Raw genomic sequence first — 22,675 nt, 5'->3', positions numbered from 1 at the left:
AGTGCGTAAGTTTTCCAATCAACAATTGTGGTCAATAAGGTCAAATCCAGCGCTGAAGTCCAACATGACAGCACCAGATAACAACGAATTGCCTCCTTAACCAATCATCAGTCATTTTTACCAAGGCTGTGCAGGTGGAACGACCCTCTCTGTAGCCATGCATTACTTATCAAATCATTCTAAGACATATAATCATGGATTTGGTTGTATACAATCCTTTCTAAAATTTTACTCAGAATAGGATTGTCTACAGTTAGGACCACTGAATGTAGATTTTTGGCGTCTTTTGGTATAGGAAATGTTTTTCCTTCTTTCCAGCTTTTAGGACAGGTTCCATTTGATAGGCAGGAATTAAATATGTGACATACAGGAAGGGCAAACCAAATTGAACTCAAAAGTACAATGTTTGCCTCTCATTATGAGATCATCAATGAGCATACATGATTCATTGTTTACCCCCCTCAATGTTTCAACTTTTTCCACAAAATAATTATTGAGGTCATTTGACATATCCTTAGGCTTAGATATAAACACACCATTATCAGTTTCAATGAAGGATGCAGAAGCATTCCTACCCATAATATCATTCATCACCCTCCATAATTTCTTACTGTTGGGCTCTATCACTAATTTGCTGATAAAATTATCTCTTTTTTACTCTGTTCACTTTAGTAACTTGATTCCTTATTTTACAATATGCACTTTTATCATTGACTGAACCAGAGGCAATAAAGCATCTGTTTACCTCATTTCTTAGTGTCATTAATTTCTTTAACTCATTATCAATCCAGGGAGCTCCATTAAGCCCTGATTATGCTTCCGCGTAGTGATAACGCAACGGCAACGCAACGGCCACGCAGTTGCTTGGAGACCGTGATGGTTCTGCGTTGGGTTTACGTGTCGAAATGCAATTCAAAGCCACACCGGTAAAGGGCGCTATGTTTTTTGTAAAGACTGACCGACCGACCGAGACTCTTGGCGTATATCGTCGTTAGCCTCGTTATAGCGTATTTGTTTACTTTCCGGCTTTAAACGTCCACAATTTTTCAGAACTTGGTGTTTTATTTCTTTGTGCAAAAGCGAGAAGGTGCAAACAATAAAACGAGGTGCAAACAATAAAAGTAGCCTTTTAAAAGTTTAAATGGCGGTGTTTATGAGTGGAAACCGGATAGCGGTCTCCAGCGGATGTAGTTAGCGGACCAATCACAGCCAAAGCCGCTGCGTTGGTGTTGCGTTGCTGTTGCGTCGCCTCGACACGCGTCTAGGATTTTTGGGAGGCACACGTCAGGCCCTTGCGTTGACGTAAGGGGGGTCCGCAAGGACGTAAGGGGTCCGCAAGCCCCCTTGCGTTGTGTCGACGCGGAAGCATAATTCAGCCTTTAGGCTTGACAGTGAATTTCCAAAATGGTGCATGTTTGTTTACAATGGGTGGGAACAAATCCATGAAAATATTTCACTGGTCACTGAAGCCAACTGACAATGACATTACCTTGGAACACATGTCAGGCACATGTGTATAAATATGATCAATACAGGAGGATGATTGAGCTCCATCTCTATATATAGCATTCCTAGTAGGTATGGAAACTATTTGACTCAGATGACAAGTATTGGTCGTATAAAGCAATCTTTTCTTCATAGAGCAGCCGTCTTCAAACCAGTTCACATTTAAATTACCAAGAGAGTAAATTTCTCAATTTTCATCTGCAACTCTGTCAAACATCACAGATTCCATTAAGATATTCTATTCTAGAGTTGGGTGGTTTATGGCAACAACCAATCAGTATTGAGCTCGTATGGGGTAAATGCACCTGCAACCATATTGCCTCAATGTCGTTATTCATCAAATCAGGTCTTAATTTTACTGGTATGATGTTTCACGTAAATTGCCACGCCCCCGCTAAATCTATATCTATACTCAGAACATGGAAAAACCTCCAATTAATATGTCAATGAATCATCAAATGTACTATCCAAATGTGTTCAGTTATAGCCATGATGTGAATTCCATTGTCCATCAATTTTGCTGAAAGTTCATGTGTTTTATTCCTCAAGCTGCAGATGTTTAAATGAGCTAATGCGAGGCCCTTAGGAAGACCCAGCTTGGAATATGTCCCATCAATGCTTGAACTAGCCATTACACAAGTCAAGCATGCCAGTACACAGGCCTAATGAGATTGTTCCTGGATGTTGCGGCTGCAGTCCAGTATAGAAAAGTAATGCACTTTATTTTACACGTTTTAAGATAGACGGGCAATATGTACTTGCACTTAAAGATGGGGTATGTAATCCTGTTCAGAAGCATTTTTTGTTATACTGGGTCAAATGGCCCGTCTAATTTCAGAGGGATCAGTACATTATGTCATCAGGAAAAGGAACGGAATTAAACAGAGCTCTGTGGCCGCCATGGGACTGAGAAAACAAACAACCAATCTGCGCCCCTCGCACCGAAGGGCGCGGATTGGTCGGAGTAAAAAAACAATCAGATGCCTTCATGTCTAGTTCTGTACCCGCTCTCCCCGCCTAAGCGCGAGTGCACAGCCTTCACGTCTCGCTGATGCCGGAAGAATCAGCTTGGACGGACTCACTGACGGGGGGGGGACTTAGAGGAGGCAGGAGGAGGTGCTATTTTCAAATCTTGCTAGCTCTCTTGCTAGCTTTCCAACATTACATACCCCAGCTTTAATTCAGGTGAAGAAGTAATTTTAAGTAACATTTTGATGCAGAGGCTTGAATATTAGCCGGACAGTGTGTTCTCCTAAAATGACATTCACACACAAGGAAACTGCATTGTGTATTGCACTTCAAAGGAAACATATTATTACATTTACTCTCGATGTACCAATTGATTAACCTGATTAAAAAAGTGCAACCGTTGGTTTCGGACCCAGCACACCTCTGTTGCATGGCGAAGACATGTGTTCTGCTGCAGCGTTTGACAGGAAGTCATGGCCTCCCTTTTCCCTCTGACATCATATCTGATGAGCCTGACCTGATCTCAGCTACCTGCTCAACCTCATCCTGCAGCAGCACACCTGCCCGAGGATTTACACACTCTGGTGAGCCGCCACAGAGCTATGATTTATTTTGTCTAATTTTCTAACATCCGGCCTGGATGCTTTATCATTTCATCCATTGGTATTTTTCAGCGTTGGTGAGGATGCTGCTGGAGGCATCGGAGACACTCAGATCCCGACTCTGAAATTAGTAGTGAATTTCAAGTAATATATTTCTCCAAAATATGACAACATATCCAACTTGGTGTATTAATCTTGGTTCTGGAATCTGTCTGTTGCTTCGGTTATTATGAAAGTAACCGTTTACTTACGGTTGTGACCAGTGGAGGAGCCGAGGGTCAGGTGCTTTAAAGGTCAGGTCATATTTGCTTTCAGTTCAAAGGGATCCTGAATCCCTGAGATGAGTCAGCACTTTTGCACCTCCTGTTCTCCTCATCTTGACGTCAATGGGCTGTTTGAATGGGTTTATGTTTAGACGCCTAAGGCCTGTCAGTAACTCCTCTGGTGAATTAATTAGCTTTTACGTTTCTTAAAAAAGGTGGTTGCCAATAAGTGGTGACATGAGAGAACGAAATGTCATAGCTAGGATGCTAGTCCACCTTTAGCTTAGTGGTGGTGACGTGAAGTCATGCAACCTAGGTGTAGTTCGTCCATAGCCCAGTGTTTTACTCCTGAGAAGTCCATTTTTGTTTAAGGGACTTCTATATTGTTAAGTCACATATAATATGACGTTCCCAGTTCTAAGGACAACAATGTTGAAAGGTTTTTGCAGGTCCAGTTGGACAATGAATTGCAAAAGAGGATGCTGCAACATCGACAAGATGTCATTGAAGACAATAGTCTATTGACTGATCTTCCAAATTAGCAGGTTAAAGTTGAACAAAGGTGAGCTTCAGGGACGCATTCATACATTACACATATGAGCAAATCTGGAACATGGTGACCATGTGGACGTTTTCTACTAGTTTTTAAAGGAAGTTGTGATCGTTGTCTGCCATGAAACTGGTAGAAAATAAAAAAGTCCATTTCAATTGAAGCTCACCACATAAAATGCAGAGACCCATTAGCCCTCCTGGTTTACCTGCAGCTGCCTCTTCAGCTTTGTCAGTGTCCTCTGTGTTCTGCACCACTGCTAACAATCATTTCACTAATTACTGAAGCCATCCATTGATCAAAGGCTGAGTAGCTTCACTGGCTAACTGCCCCCAGCTGCAGCACAGCTGTTCTGCTGATGCGAAGCATCTCGCTGTCAGATGACAGTCTGAACCATTACTCATTTATTTTGCATGCTTGTTGTTTTCGTATCATTTTAGCCAAAATACTTTAAAGTGGCTATAATTTCTATAACAGCGATGTGAAAGGGTCTACTCGTCGTCATTAACCTACAATTACAACCCTCAGCTGTAGGAATGTCACCTCATCATTTAGCAGATTGCACTTGTCAGTCCAAATACGCTCCTTACATGCTCGTCATCTAGGGGTGTGAATCTTTGGCTTCACAGCGATTCGATTCGATTCGATTAACGATACAGTAGTTGGCGATTCGATTCAAGTACGTTTTTTTTTTTTTTTTTGTAACGATTCGATTCAATTTTATTCTGAAAACCACGATTTGATTCAGTAACTTGGAACCAAAATTCTATATCCATTAAATAAACATGCAATAATGTGAGTGAGACTATCTGTATTCTTCTGAAAGGTGAAATAAGTAGTCCTGCATAATATTTTATGCTGAATACAAAAATATAATTAAACATTGCTCAGTTATTTTGAACATTTTTCAGTAGACTACATGCTGGCCGGGGAGAGTGTCTTAAAAGTATTAAAACATTAATCATAAGTAAGAATCACGATTAATCCGATTAAATGCATTTATATCAATTATTGGTGAAGCCAAAACGATTCATTCTATTTATTTATTGTAGCAGATCGATTTAGTAGAATCTATAGGACTGACAATCGATTCATCGATTCATCGAATGAATCGTTACACCTCTATCGTCATCTTTTCAAAATAAACTTCCCTCTTCACAGGAAGTCAGGTTGAGAAAACAAACTTAGTTAGGTTTGTGAAAGGAGGTTGATGTTAACTTGACAAACTTGACAAAGATCGTTGAGTCCGTTTGGTGCATAAAAGCAGCATTTTAGAAACAGAAACACCAACATTTGATTGTCATTTCATTAGGTTGGTCTATTCAGTTGCTGGGATCCCCCCGCGACCCTGAATACAGGATAAGCGGTAGACGATGGATGGATGGTCTATTTTGTACACACTCTTTAGCACATCTGTCCATTGGACATATGAACGCGGTCTCTCTCCGCTGTCTACTTCCTCCCATCTCACTTTTATAACCTCCAACTTCTGTGCCTTTACAAAACTCCAGTGTGATCCAGAAATGTCAGTCGAAGGTTGACTCAGGCACACAAAGCGTCTATTTTTTCCTACACAAACTGCAGCTCAGCATCCATCCCTCTGTGGGTGACAGCAGTGTTTGCTGTTGTGCTCTAACAAGGTACAGCCGCTGCAGTCGGCACTGCCGTCAGGTGACACACCGGCGGCAAACACACTCGCATAGCTGAGAGGAACAAGCGAAACACGAGAGGAGGAAAAGAACAAACAGGAGAATCTCACTTCACAACAAACTCGACCAGGCTGTCTGTCTGTCTGTCTGTCTGTGAGGGACACGCTGTATCACCAACACAGAATCTAGACGAGAGGAGAGTTCACGGCGCTGCTCCTTCCACAGAAGAGATGAGCTGATTAGATTTCCGAGCGACTCGCTGCATTAATTTGCATTCCAATGTGATAAAAACTGATGTCTTTGAAACTACTGTAACTTCCCGGTGCGTTCAAGAGCTAAAGATCACACCGCGCTGATAGAAATCTCTGCTCGTTAATTCATCATTTGTCTTAATGAACAGGCTAATTAGCACAACTGGTGGCGTTTAATGTATCATTTTGGGCGCTAAGGTGCCTCTTGGTGTCTGACTGTCAGTGTGAAGTCGTATTGGGTGTCTGAAAGTACGATACATGATTCACTGGAGTCATTGAGGATTAAAGGTGCCCTCTGGAGTTTCTTTGTAAGTCATGTTTACCCAGCGTCCATCAGCAAAACTTATTGTGTCACTGAGCTTTAACAAATGTCTTGAATGCATTTTCTTTTTCATAAAACATTTCCAGAGCTGATTATGTTTAACTAGCTACCGTGGAAACGACTGGTAGTGATCACTTGGGACAGAATTATGCCGATAAAAATAATTCAGCTAACAGTGTTAATTTAGGGTCTTTTCTTATGTGGCAACATATGGGAAAAAAAAACATTCCAAAACTACATTAGGCTAACCTTAATTACATTTTGATTTTGTCTTCTGCTTTATTCCCATGATACTTTGCCTCGCTGTAAGCTGTCTGGTGACGGGCAAGGAAGTCATTTTCTCTCGATGAAAAACAGATGTGCACAGGGAAGGCTCCCGAGTTTGAATGGCCCTCGTCAAGCGGACTGATAAAACCTGCTCACGTAACACCCCCAAAGTTAAACTCAATGTTGTAAACTTTAGTTTTGTTCATTTACCACGTATTTGAAACTGTTTAAAACTGCGACTGTTGAGAATGCAGCTCAGATGGGAATGTAATTCTGCAGGACACAGTGTCAAATAGATATAAAAATGCAGATAAAATGGTAATCTAAAGCATGAGAAATAAAGGAAAAGAACAACAATTGGTTATAATAATCACCTGCTTATGAAGATCAACTTGACCCGAAATCATCATTCTGACTTTTGGCCACATTACATATCTTAGTGTGTACGGTGTAACCTTATACTGTAGAGGAACAGCTCCATAGTGCTACTAGAGGTCCTTTCAGTTGAAAGTACCATGGCAACAAAACATATTAGTCTCTGATTGGCTGTCAGATGTCATAAGGAAGGAGTAAAGGAATCTTCCACCATAGGGATGTTGTTGATGAAGTAAATGTTTGACAACAGCAAAACTCCAGGTCTCATTTATCCATTGGCATCCTCAGGAGTGTTACTCATACTTGCAGTCCGAAGTGTTTCAGTGGAGCAGAGGTCCAGGGCAGGGAAGAGGGCTGACACGACCAGGGGAGACCACAACCAGGACCAGAGAGCCTGAGACTAATAAGGTCAATAAGATGCATGTAGGCACATAAAGGCTGTAAGCATAGCCTCACTGATGTAGAGACCACAATCTGGCAGAGTGGAACTGCCAGGACTATTGATTCATAGTATTGTTCAATGGGGTTGCAGGTCAGGTAACGCAGGATGGGAAGTAGAAGGTGTGGCGGGTGACGTCCAAGGCTATTTAGCGAAGGGACACAGTCTTGAGCTATGTGGTATGGCACATGTGATGTGTAACTAGACATATTTAACTCTTCTTGGTGAAGTTGCAGGAGTCCATGTAACAGGAAGGGACGTTTGACGTTTACAGCATGGACGGCTCTGAGACCAGTAGAACATCATCCTGTTGTGGAAAAATGAATCTGCCCAATAAAGATCAACAACCAGGATCAGCTTTTTCTCTGAGGTTTATTCCACTAAGTATTCTCATCTGCAGAGGAGGGACTGGTCACCCCTGCCTTCTGATGCAAAGGTTCAGACTCAGGCCTGGTTCACACTGGACGCGGAAGTGCCGCGAATAGACGCGTAGCGGAGCCCGCTTCCATTCGGCACCCCTGTTAAGCTATGGTGTCGTTCACACTGGACGCGGAGCGCCGCGAATACGCGCGGCCCTCCCGCGCCGTGAAGCGATCGTTTCGGCGTCTGCTCTATTTTTTGCGCGTGCCGCGAGCGAACGCGTCAATTCTGGCAGGAAATCACACAGAGAAACACGAGACAATCCGGTCAATTTTCAAAATAAAAGCAATTTTCAAAATAAAATACAGCGATTGACAAACGCGATCATATTTGTGTATCTAAACTCGCACTGGGAAACAGGAAGAGACAATACATTTAATAAATGTGAAGAGTAGATAAAAAAAAGTGTATTTCAACGGTATATCTGCACTACTACTGTCTACTACCATACACACTCTCTCTGTCTGTGTGTGTGTCCCTCTCTCTCTCTCGCTGTCTTTCTCTCTCTCGGAGAGAGAGAGAACGGATAAATACAAGAAGTGTACAAACTTCTTGGTTACAGAAACATGGCGTATTAATTTTATGGGGTTTAATGGAAAAAAATAGCTCTGAATTAACAACAGCTGAGCAGAAACTCTTGTCGACCGCCGCGGAGAAATACGCGTCTGGTCTGAACGGGGGGTGCGCGGATCGCTCGCGATTTTCGCCGGCACGCCGCGCCGCGGCGCTTCCGCATCCAGTGTGAACCAGGCGTCAGCAGGAACGACCACGAGTCCAACAACAATCTCCCTTTTAAGGAGGAGGAACCAAAGGACGGATCATGTCCTATCTTACAAAGACAAGATGTACAGGCAAGGTCAAGATTTACAGAACACAGGCGTCATAGTCCTGAAATTATCTTATTTCACTGTGGCACTCATGTTCATATCATCTACAAACAGGCATTCATTTTCGTCATAGCATAACAGTCAGATGAGGAGATACGGATCGAGTCAGCCTGACAAATATTCTGATTATAAAGTACAAACATCCAAAATTCCCATTACAATCCTCAATTACTGAATTACACAGGGAATTGAACCTCTAACCCTGACAGCGTTCCTCATCCTCTCTTATTAACATATAGCTCCAGCTTACACAAGGGAAGGGATATAATTGGTTAAAGTCACAAAGGGCAAACACTGTAATGGAGACAGAATCACATATTGGCTTGCGGTTAACAAGCCCCCCCCGTCTCTGTGCTTTTCTTCTAACTGGCCTCCTGTGACGCGTCGGAGACGAAGAGTCGCCGTCAAGAATGATAACGATGAAGCGTCTTAATAATGAAGATGGAGTTGGAGGGTGATAAATACAGAATGGAGTGGAGCAGGTAGAACAAGGTGTTATTAACTCTGCCAGAGTTAATGACCACACTCCCCTCCGGGTGTGAAGATGTAATTTGATAAAAACGTGTCAATTACAGCAGCTGCAGAGGTCTGAGACACACCTCTCAGTCACTGGAGGGTTTCACCCCGACAGCAGCTCTCCCCCAGGGTCAGACTGCGTGCTCATTTTCTTAATGAGATCTGAATGGCATCTGAAGGCCCTTAAGTGTAAAATATTGATGCATATGCATCATAGTTAAGGTGACCTGCAGATACATTAGGATTTATTTGTCTAGGTTTTGACATAACTGCACCAGTTTTTAACCCCAGTACAGTGGAGGGGAATGGAACTGTGTTTGTGGTGCTCAAAGCTTTAAAAAAAATAACATTTGAAATAATCAGGTATGAATATCCTCAGACAGTGGACATGCACATGGTTCTGTATGCAGTACAATGAACGATGCACTGAGTGCAAGTGATGGAGCATATAGTTTTATTGGATGTTAAAGCTATGGTCTACGATTTGAAAGGTTTGAAAAAAGTTATCTGTGTCACAACATCCACAATAAAGATGAGAGATTACCTGGTCCAGGGCTCTCAAGTTTTTAACTTAGTTCAGAGTGAGATTTTGGCTGACCGTGCAATGCCGTCGCGTTGCGGCGAGTTTCAAGAGATGGGGCGGCGCCTCCCGCAAGCTCTCGAAAATGTTTTAAACTGACCGTTGTCGATCTAAAATAAAGACAGATTCAGCAACTGCATAGCTTATTTCTAAAATGTTTTCAGAAACACCTGCGGTGAACTATCTGCGTAAAATAAGAGAACTTTTTAAAATTATCCCAGTAATTTGTCTACGTGAGAAATACTAGAACAGGTTGAACAGGTTGAAATGCGTGTGTCTCCCTGCTGTTCAACAGAAACGCCGCTGTATCAGCATCGCTCTTCAGATCCATATCTCTGCGGAGCTTTCGCCACCGTTCAAATGATGACCCGAGGTTTACTCGGGTTTGAGCCCTCTTTATGTCGCATCTCCGCTTTGTGTCTGTCATTTCAGTGACAGACTTTCTCTTTCTTTCAGCCTTTGCCAGTGGGGCAAGCAGAGGCCGCTTGCTACCGCCGCTCTGCTCTCCCTCCATACCTGAACTGCTCAGGGCAACAAGCGTCTGGTCCGCTCATAGTTTCAAATGCGAAAGTGAGTCGGGACGAGGCGTGAGCAGGAGCAGGAGAGTGAGCGAGGATTGGATCGGAACATTTTGCCAATAGTAGCCATGCGGACCAGTTGGCTACTATTGGATCAATTTTGGCTCAATTGACAAATCTTTCAAATCATAGACCAGAGCTTTAAGTGGCATAATCACGAGTATAGTGAGGGTGGGACTGGTGTTGGATGGGTCACACAACCACAGGATTTTTACCAAGGAGACCACTGTTTGTGTCCCGAGTGAAACCAAAAGTAAATGTTGACTTAACACTTGTTACATAATATCATTTAAGGAAGGCCTCTACGGAAGGTTGTTATTATGGCTGATAAGTTACGTTGTTATGTTATCATGTAACACAGGTCATGATATTTTTTCGAAACATAACCAGGTTGTTTGGTTGCATAAACCTTACCATATTTCACATTACCGAAGTGGCATCATGCAAGCCTGAGGCATATTTGGTTCAGAAACGTCATCATTCAACGTATGCAAGCTAAGATTACATAAACAAAGCTATTTCCTGCGGTTGATGCTACATTGGGTGTCTATGGGACATCGTCCTACATTTTAGGCCGCATGCTGACATCGTCGTTTACACAGACATGGATGAGCTGCTGATGAAATTTATGCCGAAACTGTTCATTTTTTACAGCTGTGTTTTGATTTTTTTGTGGTAGAAACAAACATAAAACAAAGAAAAAACATTTCCATTAACTGAAATAAAGAAAATACCACAGAATTAGTAGAAACTGTGTAGAACTTCCAATGTAAGACACTGCATTTATGTCGTAGCCGTTCTTTTTGTCTTCATGTTTGGTTATAAATACCCACATGCAGCTCTAACATTTTGACCTGATGGATGACATTGAAAAGTCAGGATCACAAAAGATCACAAAAGTTATTACAATTCGTCCTGAGGTGAATGTGTGTTCCAAATGTCATCTAATTGACCCTTGGGTAAGCCCCTTCACACTGTCAAAACTGCACTCAGTGAATAAATGTGATCCAACTTTTGGGAAAACAAAAAGGGGATATAGAGAGGCAGACAGATGGGTCTACATTACGTGTTTGAAGGATATATCCAGGATGTTATCCTGGTTCAGCAGTGAGAGCAGATAAAGTTAAAGATAGGAGCAAAAGCTACAGATCTCAGTGTAAAACTGAAGCACCACATCACCTGATGATGGAGACAGCAGATAACGAAATTAAGGAACAACATTGTTCCTGTAAAGCTAGCTCTTTATTCACTGTTACCAAACACTATTAAAAAGACTGTGGGCCCTATCTTGGTGGTCTGAAACGCACAACAAAGTGTCTTTGTTGGCGGATCTCGGACACTGACTATTATAACGGTGGAGAAATGACTTACGCAAATCTAGAGGGTTGGTCTTAAGTGGCTTCATTACAGGTGTTTTTTGGGCGTAACAATAAGCCAATCAGAGCGTCATCTCCCATTCCCTTTAAGAGCAGGAGGAGCTTGTTCCATGGCGGATTGCTATTATAACGGCGGATTATTTGGGAACACGGCAAGAGCAGTTCACTGCAGAGGAGACTGGCATGCTGGTGAGGGCAGTAAGCCCGTTGGCATTATATGGGGATGTGTGTGTGTGTGTGTGTCATGTAAGACCACGCCTGTGTCCACACATACTTTAGCCCTCCCTCCATCCTCTCCTCCACGCCGCTGGGAGAATTGCGGTTTCACCTTCCTCCAGATTCCACGTTGACCGTAACCAGGGAAACAGCGGCGGACTCCTTCCAATGCGCCGCACCGTAACGGCACATTCCTCCACTAACAGGCTGGTGGAGGGAACGCCGAACGCACACACATTCACGGCTGTCAACAAAACAGCCATTTGTTCATATCGTCATAGACCCCACAATGATTTCCCCAGTGTTGACATATTTTTTCTTGTAATTATTTAGGGTTTGCATCAATGGGAACTGCTGCGTCCCTGTGGATGAGAGAAGCAGGTGCACACGCTCCATAAAATAGCATCTAAATAACACGACTGACTTCAAACCAGTTTTACCTGGTCTGTGGCGGAATTGTTTTCTGAAACACCAAAATATGCGTTGGATGGAAAATAGCGAAGATACTTGCGTTGGTGTTGAAAGTGCAATGCGCTAGGTGCAAGATAGGGCCCATTCAGTACTATGTGTGTGTCATATTGTTTTATAAACTTTTTTATCTCCTTCAAACTTCTCCGTGTAACCAGTATCATCACCATGACGAGCTACAAATCCAGAAAACCACTCAGAAAATCAAGACAAGAGCCTATGGAGCAGAGCTGGATAGTTGTTAGACCCTGGTCTGTTTTGGCCAGTCTGAGTTCCAGGGGCGGGTCTTGGGAATTTTTCACTAAGAGACAAATATGTCAACCATATGGTGGCACTACAGAACATCAGGGGATCACCAATCCAAGTCAGTACACTGCAAAAATGGAATTTCAAGAAAGTAAAAAAAGCCTTGTATCAAGAAAATAAGTCTTATTTTTTGTCCAAAAAGAATATTAATCTTGTCAAGCAAGTTTTGCATTAGAAAAAATATCTAATTTTAAGAAAGTATGCCTTACTTTTTCTTGATAAGATATTCCAGCTAATTTTGAGCTAGAATGAACCAGAAAAAGAGTATAAAAATGTTTTACGATCAAACCCAGCGGGGCACCAAGATTATTTGCCTTATTTTAAGAGTAAGACCATATGCACAACATCTCAATTCAAGAATGCCATGAAACAAGGACAAAAGTTTTTATTATTAATATTTTCATTTTCATTACAGGACAGTTGCTTGGTGAGATTGAAAACCATATGGGATATTATGCTGCAAACCAGCTGCAACATGACGCCTCCCGCATGATTTAGTTGCTATGCTGCTACAATAACTGATGTATTATTATTTTGATAGTGAGGTTCAAATCAAAACTGGCTTTTCAATCTGTTTGATTATGATGGATCTGGAATGCAGAAGTGCCCTTTTTTTTTGGATGTTGAATTGAGCAAAGTTAATAAAAAAAATTAACTGGGGCGGTCGGTGGCGCAGTGGATAAGGCAGCCGCCCCATGTACGGAGGCTCAGCCGGTGGCGCAGTGGATAAGGCAGCCGCCCCATGTACGGAGGCTCAGCCTCGACGCGGACATCAGTGGTTCGACTCCCGGCCCGGCAATCTCCTTCGCGCATGTCTTCCCCCTCTATCTCCCCTTTCCACACTGTCTCTCTCATAATAAAAATAAAAAAGGCTTGCATGGCACTCCAGCCATAAAAAAAAAAAAAAAAATTAACTGAGAAAGTTTCAAGTCAAGTATCTTGATTTAAGACATCCATTTTATATTTGTTATGCTGTTTTAAGAAATTATGTCTTATTTTAACTACTTTTATGCTCATTATCAATCCCAGATTAAGGTGTAATTTCTTAAATTAGTAAAGAGACTTCAATTCTAATTTTGAGTAATTTAATCTTGAATTAGTGTTTTTTTCATTGCTTGTTTTAGAAGAATTTGGATTAGTTTAAGATTTTCTGTCTAGTTTAAAGTCTCATTTTAGTCTTTCGGAGCTAAGAAATTTGGGCTTATTTTAAGAATTGCTTGTCAAGCAAAAAAAGCTTACCCCATTGGCAGATTTTTTTGCTTGATACAAGATAATTTGATTGAATATGAGAATATTTTACTTCTTTCTAGAAGGGCTGTTTTTGCAGTGTAGGATTCATCTCCTGGGGACCATGAATATTGGCACGTCATTTTACGGCAATCCATCACATAGTTTGGTATATATATATATATATATATATATATATATATATATATAAATATAAATATTGCAGTTTGGACCAAAGTAGTGGATCTTTAAGTGGTGGAAGCTTTACTCGAAAGAAAAATGGAGAATTGGAGAACTGATTTAATTTGAGTTAGCGGTAAATATATCTGAAATAGCTACCTGCCTGCCATCCTAACACAACTCTACAATGGCCAAAACGCTGAGAAAATATTGAAATGCAGCCTGGCGCACTCAGGGTGATAGGCAAATGTTAAACCCCTAAATCAGGCCCCACAAACTTAATTTTCCCATGTGGGAGACCTTTACTGCACACCAGCAGGGCAAGAACTTTGTTATTGTGAAAGCATACAGTATGTGGCTGACAAAAGAGACAAAAACATGGAAGAAACTCCAACCCATCTGCTGCTGTGTTTGGCATACAAACCAGTGTTTACCCTCCATCCTGGGGAACAACAATGAACTTCTTTGGATGGGGTGTGTGTTTGAGTCAGTGTGAGCTGTCTAAAGTGGTTAGAGTGCAGATGATTGAACTGAAAATGTACCGGAGCAGCATTGGACAGTTGTCTTCATTAGCCTGTAATGATTGTGAAGGCATTTAAGCGGCAGTGATGAGGTTTGGAGAGTAATGATCCAGATGCTAAAGTGGATTGGGATTGTGATCTGGGAGTTTGGCATTTTTGCCTTTCTGTATGCTGGAGGCTATTTTAATTTCCTTCATTGGAAACACCCTGTTCCTGTTCAGTTGGGGGGGGGGGGGGGGGGGGGGCTGTTTTTCTGTCAGAACTCGCTTCTTTCTTGTCGAGTTGTTTTTACATTTGTTGACTCCAAACTTCTATCTCTGCCTGATTCTTACAAACATTTCTTAAAATATCCATCAGTTCTACTCTAACCCTGCATTGTTTTTCTAATGATCAGGGCCCAGTATTTCAAAACTTGTAATCCGGATCAGAATAATCCGGATAATGAAATCCTCCTTTTCTCAGTCATGGATCAAGGTGATCCTGCTGACTTTATCTGAGTATTTCAAAACAGGGTGGATCACCGTGATCCCGACCTGGCTGGATACGGATTACCAAGTCTCAAGTCTCCGCCTCCGGATCTGAAACATGGCGACTACTTCACAGATGTAGCAGCTGGGAGCGCGACTTTCACGTCAAAAATGTAAGTTTACCGTCGTCTAATGTTTAGTGGTTTAAGGACCATATGAACGCCAACCAACATATCGTGCTATATATATGAATTGTCACATACTTAAAACCAGGCTGTAGCGATCTCTAATTGAGCCGCGGCCGTGCTAACGGTAGCTAACTCTGCTCCATTGACTTCTGTGTTAAAGGAGAAATCCGGTCATTTTTGACCCCATTTCCGTTGTCCTCAGGGTCATCCCTACTTATTAGAAGCAAAAAACCTGACAAAAATTAACGTTGCCTAGCCCGAGATCTGTACCTGCCTGGCAGCCTTCCAGACTCGCTCCAATGCTAACCCATTGGGGCACGTTTTATCTGCTTTCCTGGGCCCCAGAAAACAATTCCAAGACCTATGCAACACAGGTTGGGTCCGTACGAGACACCACGGCGCTCGTTTAGCTCAAATAGTGTGGCAAAACGACATAAATATGTGTGTTTTTGCATGGAGTTACTCACCTAAAATCACCCCGTAGAGTAGACATTAGCAGTAGATAGCCGAGCGCCTGTCGTCCCTCCCAGTCACCGCAGAAACGAAAACGTTTTCCTCGTAGTTTTGATTTTGTATCCATAAAGAAATGACCGAGCTGTGCAGTCGTCATGTCCGTAATAAATCCATGAAGCTGTTATGTCCATATGTATGACTATGTTACAACATAGCAACGATAGCTTCAGCTAAACAGTAGCCGCTGTTGTCATCATGCACACAATTTCTGTGACTATTGTGGATTCCAAATGAAGACATATCACTCATACTCCTTCCCTTTCTTCTACTTTCAGAGCCCACTCAGCTATTAAGGACAGGGTCTGTATGAGTGCTGGACATCCTTGGAAATGCTTCAATTCAATTGCAGTGATAAGTTGTTGGATTTTCAATAAAGTGCTGGAAAGTGTTTGAAATTGTAGTTGCATTATTTTCATGTATTATTGCTTGATCAGTGACACAATTAGATACATTTTTTCCATCCTAATTTGTCTCCCTTTATGTAGAAGGCTCTCACTAAACATAATTGTGGTAATTTAAAGCAAAATAGCATCTGATTTGGTTAAGTAAAAATAATCAGTGTGTACACAAACATATAGCCAAACACATTTGCTACACCTTAAATGTTCTTAAATTACTCCAATTTGTTTCAAGTAATGCACTGACAATTTAGATTAAGTGTAATGAACATCTTGAGTAACAATATCTAGGAGAAGCGGAGCTGAGACATTGTCAATCCAAGTCAAATCCACCTCTGAGGTGGGATCCAAATGATCCTGAAATTTTGGTATCAAGCTGATCCAGATCTCTGCGTTACATTTTGAAATACCCAAATCCAGCCCTTTATCTGGCTTCAAGGGAGGATTGGATTACCAAAGCTGAATCCTGATCTTCAGGATCGGGATTCTCTGGATCTGTGTTGAAATACCCAGTTTTCAGATCAGATCACGATGTAATCCAATCCGACCAGGATAATCCAGTCAGATCACTTTTGAAATACTGGGCCCTGATGATTATCTCGCCAAGCAAAGTAACTTTACAAGCATGATTAATTAATTCATCTATTAAATCACAAGCCAATCTCAATTTTGAAAAAGTTCTCAGAGCCCAATGTTACGTCTTTAAAGTCTAATTTTGTCTGATCAAGAGGCAATAACCCAAATATATTCAGCTTATGATGATACAAAACAGAGAGAAGCAACACATCTTGTGTATCTAATGAGCTGGAACTAAGAATGTTGGCACTTGCTCCATGAAATTATTTATGGATTTTGGATTATCATTATTAATGGATACTTTACCCCTTGAAAGCTTTATCTTATGCAACTGGACTTCAAGCCCAGAGGCTTTCTTCACTTGGATGAGAGGCGAAACGTCTTTGAAAACCTACAGTAAATCCAGTCAGGATAAAGCTTTGAAGGATGACCTGGATGACTGAGTGAATGACTGAGTGGATGACTGGATACTTTCCCATTACATCAACCATCGTCCAAAGTTTATAATTATTTATTTACATACCACTTGAAAAGGTTGTAGCACAAAGCCTTTTCCAGAGGAAGGAAAGAGTATAAAGAAGAGAGAGCAGCCACCATGAACCTTCGGGAACCACCTCTTCTGTGATGGTTCCCGAAAACCGTCCAATATTCAGAAACAGATGGTCGTCTGCAAAGAAACACAACCTTTGTTACTCAGAATTTGAAAAGTAAAACCAGAAGAAAAAATCGTATAAAAGTAAATGCTTCGTCCAATATTCATGATTGTTCTTGAAAATATTGTGTTTTCTATATAACAACGACACCAACAAAGGTCAGCTGCCGTGTGTGGAGTTTCGTTAGCCAAACACACCGTAAACTGTTATCCCCCTACTGTGGGCAATGAGTAGCGCATGGCGGTATCCCTCCTACTACTCACACTTAGAGTGAGTGAGTGAGTGAGGAGGCAATAAAAGGTGTGAGGATAATTGTGTGAGTCATTGCAATCACAAGAGGTCCTCCTTCTAGGAGCATTCAGCTAGAACTGGGCACCCAAAATATATAACATTTACATTTAGGTCATTTAGCAGACGCTTTTGTCCAAAGCGACTTACAATAAGTACATTTGTCAAAAGAAGGAAACAAAGAAACCACAACGTATTATTGCCGATAAAGTAAGAGCTAAAAATAAAACAAGTGTTAGGTCCTCATCTGAGTAAAGTAGTTCCTTATGAGCAACAGTGCTATGATCAGAGTGCTATAGGTAGGGTTTTTTTTTTTTTTTTGGGGGGGGGGGGGGGGGTTAGTGGGTCATGCTATGTAGAGTCGAGGTGAAGTCTGAACAGGTGAGTCTTGAGCCTTTTTCGGAAGATGGCAAATGACTCTGCTGTCCTGACATTAGTCGGGAGTTCGTTCCACCACTGAGGACCAGAACAGAGAAGAGTCTGGACTTTGCTGAGCGACATTTGTTTGATTTCAGCGATGGTGGTACCAGCCAGCCAGCTGAAGTAGAGGAGCGAAGTGCTCGCTTCGGGGCATGAGGTTTGACCAGTGTTTGAAAGGTAGATGGGTGCTGTTCCATTGATGGCCCTGAAGGCCAGTGCCATCGTCCTGAATTGGATGCGTGCTGCAACAGGGAGCCAGTGGAGGTCACGGAGGAGGGGGGTCACATGGGAGAATTTGGGTAGATTGAAGATAAGGCGTGCTGCAGCGTTCTGGATACGCTGCAATGGTTTAATCGCAGAGGCCGGGAGTCCGGCCAGGAGAGAGTTGCAGTAGTCAAGGCGGGAGATGACCAGGAGTTGTGTTGCACCCTTTGTGAGGAAGGTCCGAATCCTGCGGATATTGTAGAGGGCAAATCTGCAGGATCGGGCCACAGCAGTGATGTTGGGGGTGCAGGATAGTTGGTCATCGAGGATTACACCCAGGTTCCTCGCAGTTGAGGAAGGTAATACTGTGATGCCCTCGACAGTGACCGACAGGTCCATGCGAGGGCAGTCTTTCCCTGGGATGAAGAGGAGTTCGGTTTTATTCAGGTTAAGCTTGAGGTGATGTGCAGTTGTCCAGACAGAGATGTCGGCCAGACAGTCCGAGATGCGAGTTGCAATGTGAGTGTCAGAGGTTGGGGGAAAAGAGAGGAACAGCTGGGTGTCATCTGCGTAGCAATGGTAGGAGAATCCATGCGATGTAATAACAGAACCTAGTGATCTGGTGTATAGTGAGAACAGAAGCGGTCCTAATACTGAGCCTTGAGGGACACCCGTGTCCAGAGAACAGGGTTTGGACATAGAGCCATTCCATGCGACCTGAAAGGTGCGATTTGTCAGGTATGATGTAAACCAGGTGAGAGCAGAGTCAGTTATGCCAAGTTCTGCCAGAGTGGAGAGGAGGATTTGGTGGTTGACTGTGTCGAATGCAGCAGATAGGTCGAGGAGAATGAGAATGGAGGAGTGGCGTCTCGCAGGGACTCGGTCACTGTGAGGAGGGCCGTCTCAGTGGAGTGAGCAGTCCTGAATCCTGATTGATTAGGGTCAAGGAGGTTGTTCTGCGAGAGATAGGATGACAGTTTGTTGTAGGCGGCACGTTCCAAGGTTTTAGAGAGGAATGATAGAAGAGATACAGGTCTGTAGCTTTGGATATCAGTAGCATCTAGGGTGGGTTTTTTAAGGAGAGGCTTCACTGTAGCTGTCTTAAAAGCCGCTGGAATGACACCTGATGTGAGGGAGGAGTTGATCAGGGTGGTGAGGAATGGCAAGATGTCGTGTGAGATGTCCTGGAGAAGAGAGGAGGGAATTGGGGTCAAGGGAGCAGGTGGTGGCACGGTTAGATGTAACAAGTGTGTGGATGTCTTCAGAGGAGAGAGGGCTAACGTTGGTAAGGCCATCAGAGTTGAGAGTTGGGGGAGATGTTTTCTGGGAGGGAATAGGCGTGACTGAGGAGCTGATGTCATTCACTTTCTTGGTAAAGTAAGTTGCAAAGTCATCAGCAGTAAGGGAGGAAGGAGGGGGAGGGGTAGGAGGGGTGAGGAGGGAGGAGAACATGGAGAAGAGTTTCCTGGGGTTGGAGGCGGAAGAGTTGATCTTTGCCAGGTAGAAGGCAGATTTAGCTGCCGAAACAGTTGAGGTGAAGTCAGAGAGGAGGTGGTGGTAGTGAGTAAGGTCCTCGTGCTGGCCCGATTTCTTCCATTTTCTCTCTAATGCTCGCAACAATGATCTGTTGGTTGGCAGAGGTTCAGACAGCCAGGGAGGGGAGGGGAGGGAGATGATCGCGCAGGTCATGAGGTGGGGGGACAGAGAGTGTCCAAACAAGAGGAGAGTGAGGACATAAGGATGGAGGAGGCTTCCTCAGTAAACATTAAGAAAAATTGTTCTGTGGATGGTAGTGAGGAGATAACAGTTGAGAAGAGAGCGGAGGGAGTGAGGGATTTCAGGTTGCGGCGGCTGGTGACCGTTCGAGGCGTAGAGGGGAGGGATGTGGTCGGCTTCATGGGGAGGGAGAAAGTCACAAAGTGGTGGTCGGACACAGTGAGCGGGGTAACAGAGAGTGCAGAGATGCCACAGGATCTTGTGAAGACAAGGTCAAGTTGGTTCCCGGCCCGGTGAGTGGGTGGAGAGGGGGAGAGTGTAAGGTCAAATGCGGAGAAGAAGTCAATGAATTCAGATGAATGCAGCTTTCCCGGGTGGATGTTGAAGTCACCGAGGACGATGAGTGGTGTGCCATCATCAGGGGAGCAGCTCAGGATGGCATCCATCTCATCTAAAAAGTCACAGAGAGGACCGGGTGGGCGATAGATCACTATGATGTTGAGTTTGAAAGGAAGGGTGACAGAGACGGCATGGAATTCAAGTGCAGACCGGGGTAGGTGGTCCAGAGGAAGGACCTGGTAGGACCATCTCGTGAGATGAGGAGCCCAGTTCCTCCTCCTCGCCCTGTTCGTCTTGTAGTGTGAAAATGAGTAGGCAGTTGAAAGGGCAGCCGGAGTGGCAGTGTTTTCTGGGGTGATCCAGGTCTCCGTGAGGGCCAGGAAGTGGAGAGTCTGCAGGGAGGCATAGGCTGAAATGGTGTCCGCCTTCTTGACTGCAGACTGGGAGTTCCACACCCCCCCTAGTACTTCAAGTTCCTTACCGGTGGAGAATGGTGGGTAGCAGAGATTGGATGGGTTACAGCCTCGAGTGAAGGGTCTCTGGTAAAATCTTCTCCAGTGTGATGTCCTGACTGGGATAAGACACATGGCTGCAAGGGGGGGGGGGGGGAGATGTTATGCCTACCTCAATGGACTTCCTCTCTGGACTCCCACAGATAGACTCCTTTGTCTTTGTTCAGCTGTCTTCCTTCTGATGTCCTGACACTGCAGCTGACGCTGGAGTGACAGCCTTTTAAGTGCTCAGTTTACGTCATGCACAGATTGGGGCCCCTTCCTCCAATCAAGTCTATTGACTACAGCTGAGCTGGCTGAAACTAGCTGATTGCTCACTTAGCATAGACAGCTTCACAAGAATTTAAACAACAAGCTATCAACACAAGACTTAATGTTACAACTAGCTTTACTCACAGAATGCCTAAACCCAAATCTACAATTAGTTTCTGACTTACCAACAAGAGACAAAGTAGCTTCCTTCCTTTCTCCAGACAAAATGTATGTAAATATATTAGCAATATATTAGCAGAATATGTGATTAGCTGCAGACAGACACAGAGGTGCACAATCCTCACACAATCCTCCTGGAAAAGATAATAACTCACTCATTAAATCACTTAAACGTATTCTGATTCTCTCTTCCCCCCTCTCTGCAGGAAACGCCTTTGTGGTGAGCCTGGCTCTCGCTGACCTGGTCGTCGCTATCTATCCATACCCGCTGGTCCTGACTGCCATTTTCCATGATGGCTGGATCGCCGGCTACATCCACTGTCAGATCAGTGGCTTCCTCATGGGCCTCAGCGTCATTGGCTCCATCTTCAACATCACGGGCATCGCCATCAACCGCTACTGCTACATCTGCCACAGCCTTAAGTATGACAAACTCTTCTCCAACAGCAACACCATGTGCTACGTCGTGCTCGTCTGGGCGCTCACCATCCTCGCCATCGTGCCCAACTGGTTTGTGGAGTCGCTGCAGTACGACCCGCGGGTTTACTCCTGCACCTTCGCGCAGTCGGTCAGCTCGCTGTACACCATCACGGTGGTGGTGGTGCACTTCATCCTGCCGATTGCCATCGTCAGCTACTGTTACCTGCGCATCTGGATCCTCGTCATCCAGGTGAGGCGGAGGGTGAAGCCGGACTCTCGGCCAAAGATCAAGCCACATGATCTCCGCAACTTCCTCACCATGTTTGTGGTGTTCGTGCTCTTCGCCGTCTGTTGGGCGCCGCTGAACCTGATCGGCCTGGCAGTGGCGCTGGACTCCAGGCTGAGCCGGGCAATACCGGAGTGGCTGTTCACGGCCAGCTACTTCATGGCGTACTTCAACAGCTGCCTCAACGCCGTCGTCTACGGCGTCCTGAACCACAACTTCAGGAAGGAGTACAAGAGGATCGTCCTGATCATCTTCAAGTTTCACTGCTGAGATGATACGTTGAGGGGAGGATGGAAGTCACTTGGAACTTTTGTGACAAGAAAAGGCTATTGAAAAGAAGAACATTACGTTGACAAAGAGAGGAACACTTTATCAATGAAAGGAAAAGAACAAATAAATGTCCTTTCCTAAAACACTTTGAGAGAGAAAAGAAGAACTTTAATAGCTGGAGGTGAAGAGGAGGAGGCCACACAGAGTTATTAGTGATGCCTTCAGGGAAGTTGGGAGACAATAAAAATACAGAGAGGGAGACAGAGACTAGAGTTTGGGAGTAACTTAGTAATGTGATTCATCATGACTTTTGGTCATGAAGTCATGAATCACTGTTCAAATTCCAAAATACATTACTTATACTTTTGACCAACCTAATACTCAATGTGACATTGGGTTATTCTAACACTGGGATCATCTTCTCCCCCTGATTCATTTTGATTCATAAAATCTTCTATATAATCGTTTCTAGACAAGAAATACTGTGAAGTTTTTAAAGGCCAGTGGACACCAACACTGTTTCTG

The 22,675-nt window shown here is 43.5% G+C and overlaps 1 protein-coding gene across 1 annotated transcript in view; it reads left to right on the top strand.

The window, feature by feature from the left end:
• Nucleotides 1–22,249, top strand: part of mtnr1al (melatonin receptor type 1A like) — a gene marked incomplete at its 5' end in the record, with an annotated part of 31,865 nt that extends 9,616 nt beyond the window's left edge. The window contains one exon of the mRNA XM_084009756.1: nt 21,381–22,249. Coding sequence (XP_083865882.1) covers nt 21,381–22,150 — 770 coding nt within the window. The 3' untranslated portion in view covers nt 22,151–22,249. The remainder of the gene's footprint in view (nt 1–21,380) is intronic.
• Between the last annotated feature and the right edge of the window lie 426 nt (nt 22,250–22,675).

Source organism: Eutrigla gurnardus (genome assembly GCF_963514095.1).
Source record: "Eutrigla gurnardus genome assembly, chromosome: 5".
Classification (NCBI taxonomy): Eukaryota; Metazoa; Chordata; class Actinopteri; order Perciformes; family Triglidae; genus Eutrigla; species Eutrigla gurnardus.
Note: the sequence above shows the minus strand (reverse complement) of the source record. Positions and strands in the feature narration are given on the sequence as shown.